Source organism: Pyrgilauda ruficollis, unplaced genomic scaffold, assembly GCF_017590135.1.
Source record: "Pyrgilauda ruficollis isolate IOZ18807 unplaced genomic scaffold, ASM1759013v1 scaffold79, whole genome shotgun sequence".
Lineage (NCBI taxonomy): Eukaryota > Metazoa > Chordata > Aves > Passeriformes > Passeridae > Pyrgilauda > Pyrgilauda ruficollis.
The window spans coordinates 4092111-4099126 of NW_024529821.1; the positions used below are offsets into that span (position 1 = coordinate 4092111).

General features: G+C 58.9%; 1 protein-coding gene across 1 annotated transcript in view; it reads right to left on the reverse strand.

The window, feature by feature from the left end:
• Window positions 1-6392, reverse strand: part of ETV5 (ETS variant transcription factor 5) — a 12874-nt gene extending 6482 nt beyond the window's left edge. Inside the window, exons 1-7 of the mRNA XM_041487060.1 lie at window positions 6260-6392; window positions 5714-5850; window positions 5449-5536; window positions 5278-5325; window positions 5125-5175; window positions 151-280; window positions 2-43 (exon numbers count right to left, since the gene is read on the reverse strand). Coding sequence (XP_041342994.1) covers window positions 2-43; window positions 151-280; window positions 5125-5175; window positions 5278-5325; window positions 5449-5536; window positions 5714-5758 — 404 coding nt within the window. The 5' untranslated portion in view covers window positions 5759-5850; window positions 6260-6392. The remainder of the gene's footprint in view (window position 1; window positions 44-150; window positions 281-5124; window positions 5176-5277; window positions 5326-5448; window positions 5537-5713; window positions 5851-6259) is intronic.
• Window positions 6393-7016: the final 624 nt, after the last annotated feature.

Below are 7016 nucleotides of genomic sequence, written 5' to 3' on the forward strand. Positions count from 1 at the left end.
CGTTAATGGCTTGAACCCGGCGGGGGGTTTCCTGTCGTAGGCACTGCCGAGGGAGACGGGCCGGGGGGTTATGGTGACGCCGAGGGACAGCGCGGCGCGGCACAGAGTCCCCGAGGGCTCTGCAGGCAGCGCGGTGCCCGGGCTACCTACCAGCAGTTGTAGAGGCACTTGTCCCCATAGCCGGCACAGAGAGCCTGCTCGTGGCTGCAGGATGACAGCTCCGAGGACGGGCTGGGCAGCTCCCGCTTGATCTTTGCCGGAGGTGGGGCGTGCAGGACCACTGCAAGGACACCGAGGAGGACACAGGCTCAGCCACAGGGGAGAGGGCGAGGGGAGCATCACCCCTGCAAGGATCAGCTCTTTGCTTGGGAAGAAGGTGCTGACTTACGCCCTGGGAGCGCTCAGCAACTGAAGCAGGGCGATGCAGCGCCCTGCCAGGCCCCAGCACTGGCGGAGAAGTGAGCCGGGGGGGCAAGGGAGGGCAGAGCTGGGACAGCCTCAGCAGCCCAGGACATTGTTCTCAGAAGGGGAATTGCTACAGGGGCTGTGAGAGGGGCACAGGCAGCTCCACAACAGCCTGAGATGAGACACGTGCTGTCTGCCAGCCCCTCAGCCAGGGGAGCAGAGCCCAGGCACCGCAGGCAGTGGCTGCCTCCCCAAGACACAGAGCAAGGGGTGCCGGACTGGAGCTCCAAGGCCTCACAAACACCAACCCACTCGCCCTCGCAGGGACAAACCCACTTGCAGAGCTTTCAAGCGGGATCCACCTTCCCACAGCCAAGGTGGTCCAATGGGATCTGGTCCTAGGGTCCCACAGTTGTATGAGCTCAAGTGACAAACATCCCATTAAACCCAAATCCTCTCCACCCACTCCCAAGCTCACTTGCTATATATATAATTATAAACTGAGTAATATACGCTTAAGCTAATTAATTCCTAAAAGCAGGCGCCCTAGGAAAGGGAAAGCGCCTCAGAGCTCTGTACCTAAATAGTGCCTCAGAGGAGAGCCAAGACTAATCGGAAGTGGAGTATTAGCTTCATGTGAAGCCTAAACACAGCCCAGCTACGCTGGAGAGGAGCAAATAGCTCCAGGACAACTGTTCACAGCTTGCCAGGTAATTAGCTGCTCCCCTAATTTGTCAAAACCTTTAAAGAGCTGCTGACTCCCCTTTCTACCCATCCCCCCTCGGAAGGCCTCAATACAGCTGGTACCAAGGGCATAAACCCCCCCCTCCCGGAGAAGGATTTGAAACACAAAGCCCAGCGCTGAGCCAGCACAGCCCCCCACACGCCTTCCACCCGCTCCCAAGCCGGATTTATCCCACTCCTCCTTCCCCCCTCCCCAGCCAGCTTTTGCCACTCTCAGCACTTCCAGCCTCAAAAGGGGCCCGGCATGGCGGCAGCACAGCACCCCGTGAGCCATGGGAAAGCAAAGGGGAACTGCCTTTGGAAGGGCTCCAGCTGCCTATCGCGGGCATGGCTCTCCCAAACAGGCTCCGTGTTGTTGGAGCGAGTTGTTTTTCCGCCAGTCGTACAATGGGGTCTGGTTATTCATTGAAAAAAAAAAAAAAAAAAAAGCCTCCAGTCCCCGAGCAGGCACCACCCTCCATTCACAAACACTTCGTAGCGCTCCATTCATGTGGCTGAGGGAGGGAAAAAAAAAAGAAAGGAAAAATTTCCCCAGAGCTTAGCACTGCCATTCAAAAAAAAAGGGAAATGAGCCTTAAGATCCTAACAGAGACCAGCTGTCCAAGCCGGGACTCTGTGCAACGTTTGGATTCCTTACACAAACACCGCGGGGCCGGCCGGCGCTGCTCAGCACGGCTGCTCCCATGCCAAGCTCATGGCCAGCGAGGCTCTGGAGGAGTCTGGGGGGCACTGAGGGGCAGTTTTGGGGGGGAAGGAGCTGGGTTTGGGTCCCAGCAGCGAGCAGCCAGGTGGGAGGAGCTGCCCCGCACCAGCACCCAACACCTCAAAGGAACACCGGGCGCACAAGCACTTTTACCCTTTCCGGTCCTGCCCTGGGCACTATAATTAAAAGCTAAAAAAATATATAAAAATACTCGGAGAGAGCAGCTCAACTACAGAGAGGGCTGGAGCAGATGCGTCAGCAGATCCACGCCAAGGCTGAGCCACGGCAGCAGCGAGGACACGCGAGGGTGCCCGGCTGCTTTCGCCTCCAGAGGTGGCAGGACCCTGGGGAGGCCGGGCAAGGCACCAGCCACACGTGCCACTGCTGTGCCCAGCCAGGAGGGGAGGTAGGGGAGGCCCAGGCAACGCCTCCCAGTGCCATGCAAGCAGTGGAAGTGGAAATGCCCCTAATGCCAACCATCAGACATCTCCCATGGAAAAGGGTGACACCACAAAGCCGCTCGAGGCCTTGAATTCCCAGTGAATCCCTTGATGGAGGACAGGGCAGGTTATTCCCACCCATCAGCACCACTGGACCTCCACGAGACTAAGCTCAGAGAGCACTGGCTGCCTCTGAATGAGCCAAGGGAAGGCAACCAAGCCACCACTTCCAGCCCAGGGACACTGGCACCCACTCAAGCTGTCACCTGGGAGCCGAGCTCTGCGCCTGCCCCTCCATCCCCCGGCACTACAGGAGGCACCCAAGGTCACAGCAGGAGAGGAGTCAGAAATAGAAGCCAGGATCCTGCTTTCCTTTGTTTAAACAAGTCTTCCTCACAAACAAACCTCCCTCTTTCATTTTGGTGTGTAAGAAACTCCCTGCCCTGCCCGTGGCTGCTGCCACGTGCTGCCTGTGCAGGGAGGCCACAGGTAACCTGGGAAAAAAAAATCACTTCTTGTGGTGCTTGATCTCCTCAGCCATGATCCCATCACTTCCCAGGTACTTAAACAATCAGTGGAGACATAACACTGTATGTACACCCTCGGCCACAGGACCACGTTGCTGGTGAGCTCACACCACCCATGCCCAGCCAGGGGTGCAGCAAGGTGAGCTCTGTGGAGTCACCACAGCCCCCTGGCTCCCATGGCAGGATCCACCACCTCCCTGGGCAACTTACAAGCACTGAATCTGGCCTCTTGCCACTCAGTCCAGGGCACTAAGAACAATGCATCCCTCATGGGGAGCAGCCTTGCCTTCCTCACAGTGAGATTTCCTCCCCAGCACAGCGACCCACTGCCCTCCGTATTACTTTGCTACCAAGCCCCAACTTTAAGACCCAGTCTGCCAGGGATCTTGGCTACAGAATTGGGAACAGAGAGTGGGCAGTAACAGAGCTGCAGGCAGCTATGAGGGGGTTTTAGCAAGGCAAGAAGGATTCTGAGCATCTCCAAGACTCCACGTGGCACATTCCCCACTGCAGCAGGGTCCAAACTGAGCCCGGTTTGTCCCTTTTCCCTGCTGTGCCAAGGAAGCTTGGCCCTGGGACTGCAAGATGGGGCACAAGACTTGAGGTTTGCTCAGGATAAGAAAGCAGCAGTTTCCTCAGGGAAAAGGCATGGAGCCACACAGCTGCAGAAACAGAGTCCACAAACATCTGTAGGGACTGAGGACTGATCTACCTTTCCTCAGAAGCCAACGGATGCTGAACTCCATTGTGACTGCCAGCCCAGGAAGGCAGCACGTCCCTGCTAGTGAAAGCTGGGTGCAGACCTCAGCTGCACCAGAGCCATCCTTCTCCCCCTAACTACATGGCACACGCTTCAAAACTGGAGTTTCTCTGCTCTGTAAACTCTCTTTAGTGCAGGGATGCAAGAGCTGGGCTTCCCATTCCCCTGTGCCTCAGTCTGAGACCCTGCACAGCCAGCAGTGCAACAGCAAGAGAAACCTTTGCTTTCTCTCCCCAGGCAAGTTAAGGAAGGTTATTGCTGCAGGGAGTCACGCAGGCAGCGCTTTCAAGCGACAAAATTGTTTCAACACCAGGTCCACAGGCTGAGCAGATCAGAACACTTTTAAGAGTCCTGACCAAATAAACGCCTTTTTCTTCTTCTCCTCTTTTTTCCTGCATCACCCAGAAAAGTTTGTCTCTCCTCTCTAAGCTCTTCAGGTTACAAGGAAAAAGAGACTGCCAAAAGGCACTGGAAACAGCTTCAGCTTCAAGAGCCACCCTCCCACGCACACTGCAGTTTCTGCTGCTCCGAGCAAGAGCTGCTGGGCTGTGCTGGGGATGTCAACAGACCCTTGTGTTTCTGACTCCGGGCTCGCCTTTTATCTCAGGGGAGACAGGGGAAAAAAAACACATCTGAAACTTGGGCTGTCTGGACGGGCTCAATGGCAAGCTTCCCACTCCAAAGTAACCAAAGAGCAATAATTAACGCGCGCTTGCTGTCGGAGGAGATACCCCGCTGCATGCTGTGACAGGGCTGGAATGAAAAATCTGTTCGACTGCAGGCTAAATTTGATTTCCTCTGAGTTCCGTAGCTGTCTGGCTCGGCAGCAAAACCCAGCCACCGACACCAAGCTACTACTTGTGCTTGCCAGGTAACAACTCAAAACATCCTGATTCCGCCCCCGTTCTCCCCCAGCCGACCCCAGAGCAGCTCCCGGAGCCCCACGCGCCATTCCCTGGCCCCTGCCTCGCCACCGACCCTCTCTGGCAACACAGCACGGCTCAGAACCAGCTCTGGCTCTTATGCAATTCACCAGGGACTGCATTTTCACTGGCCTCCTTTTAAAGAGGCTGGCTTGCCAGTGATTAATGCTGCTTAAAGCGGCTCAAGTTTCACCGCTCAGCCTCGCTCCTGCCAACAGCGCCGGGCCAGGACTCTAAAAAGCTCTAGAAACTGCAGAGATTGTGGCTAACCAAGCAGCCCAGCACGGGTTATCTCTTCCACTTGAAAAGGAAAAGGAGTGTTTAGAAGGGAATCCAGCTCACTACGAACAAGCATCACGCCTCAGAGGAACCCAGAGAGCAGTTTAGAGCTATTTCCATGCATCTGGCCATAGTTTTCCCCATTAACAAAAGGCAGGACGTTGCACGCCGCATCATCACGAACCCAAACCACACGTGCTTTCTCCCAAAAGCCCTTGATTTCACGTTTCAGCCCCAGGAACAACTGCTTTCCCAAGGAAGCAACTCCAAACCCAGTGCAAATGTTTGCACAGGCACCCAAATACCTACCCCCAGAGAACAAAACCCCAGAACAATCACTTACAGTTGTCAGACTGGAAATCTGGGACAAACTGTTCGTCATCGGGGACCTGAGCTAAAAAAAACAAACAAAAAAGTGGGTTTATGGCGTTTTCAGTTCTCAAAAAGATGCTCACAGAATGATTTTACACGGCAAAAGGCGGAGGTGAAGACTTGCCTTCAGCTAGCCAGGCCTCTTGGAGCTGGCTGAGATCCTGGAAGAGCTCTGGAACAGAGTGAAAGACTTATGTGCTCCACAGAAGAACAAATAAAACTGCCATTATTTGCAGGATTATTTCTAAAACAACCAACACGAGGCAAGAGGCCTCACGGGGCCAGCCCTGCCTACCTTCCGAGTCATGGGCCAGGTCAGTCTCCAAAAATTTCCTTTTCCTATCGGACCCCGGCCGGCCTCGGCCCTCCTCTGTGCAGGACTTCTGCAAGGAACAGGGTGACAGCTGCCCGTGAGGGTGGCAGCCCCAAGGCCGGGGGTGCCCCCAAGGACAAGGGGGGCGCTCCCAAGGATGAGGAGCGGGTGCCCCAAGGATGGGGAAGGGGTGCCCCCAAAGCCGGGGAGGAAGGTGCCAACGGGGGATCAGGGTGGGCAAACTTACCCCGGGGCCCATGAAGGGAACCTGCTGGTCGTAGAAGCCGTCCATGGTGCGGGCGAAGCGGGCAGTGCCCCCGGCCCGCTCAGCATCGACGCCGGCCCGGGAAGGGGGGTCCCGCCCGGGCTCCGGCAGGTGCGCGGCTGGGGGTGGAGGGGACGGGGAGGGGGAGGGGTCACACCCTGGCCCCTGCCACCCCCGGGGCTGGCTCGCTGCCGCCACGCCTCCCCGGGGAGCCGGCCCGCTCCTGCCGTGGCGGGTCGCAGCCCCCCGGTTCGTGATGTCACCTAATTTCTATAGAAACGGCCGTGACATCACGCGCCGTGGGAGCGGGAGGAGGCAGCGGGGCGGGCCGCTCTTCGCTTCGCCTCGCCCCCCTTCCCTTCCCTTCCCTTCCCTTCCCTTCCCTTCCCCCCGAGCGCGCGCTCGAGCGCCCGCTGGCGCGCGCCCCCCGCCATTCACACCGCGCGGCCCGCGCCATTCATAAACACCGCCCCCGCCCCAGGCCCGGGCCCCGGCCGCGCCGCGCCCCGCCGCCAGGCCCCCACGTACCCGGCCGGGGCGCCGCAGCCTCAGCGGCAGCGGGACGAGCCGGGAGCGGGGCCGGGGATGGAGCGGCGCCTCTCCGAGCCTGGGCACCGCGCTGCCGCTCTGCGCCGGCCCGCAGCCCCCGAGCCAGCGGCCTCCGCCGCGCCCCGCCCCGCGCCGCTTGTTTACCCTCCGCGCTGGCCAATGGCGTGCCGCCGCTCTGCCGCCCGCGCCGTCTGATTGGCTGCGGGGTCGCTCCGCGCCCGCCCGCGCGCCGCTCCGCCGAGCACCATTGAGACCGGCTGAGTGGGCGGGGGCGGAGGCCACCAATGGGCGCGCGGCGATTTGCCTGGCTCCGCCCGGAACGTTTTTCATTCATAAAAAAATAGAAGGGGGAAAAGACTGACGGGTGGGGCCGGGGCAGCGCAGGATTTAAAGGGGCCGCGGCCCTTTGCAGGAGCGGGGATGGGGGTTCAACGGCGGCCTTGGGGTGGGAGAACTGGGAGGGGGGGACAACCCCGGGTCCGGCTCCAGGGTGGCGAGGAAGGAGCGGGTCCGTGCACAACGTGCCCAAGGAGCTGGCACACAGCAAGACACACAGGTGGCACGGACCTCGGGCCTCATGGCCCTGGGTCCCCTCTGCTTTCTTGGGACGTGGTTCCACACGAGCAAGGCAGCGTCCCTGCGAGCCCAGGGCTAACCCAAGCCTGAGTACTCATTTCAGCAGCCTTTCCCTGCAGCCATCATTGCCTTTAAAAAGGGACACGGGAAAAATAGTTCC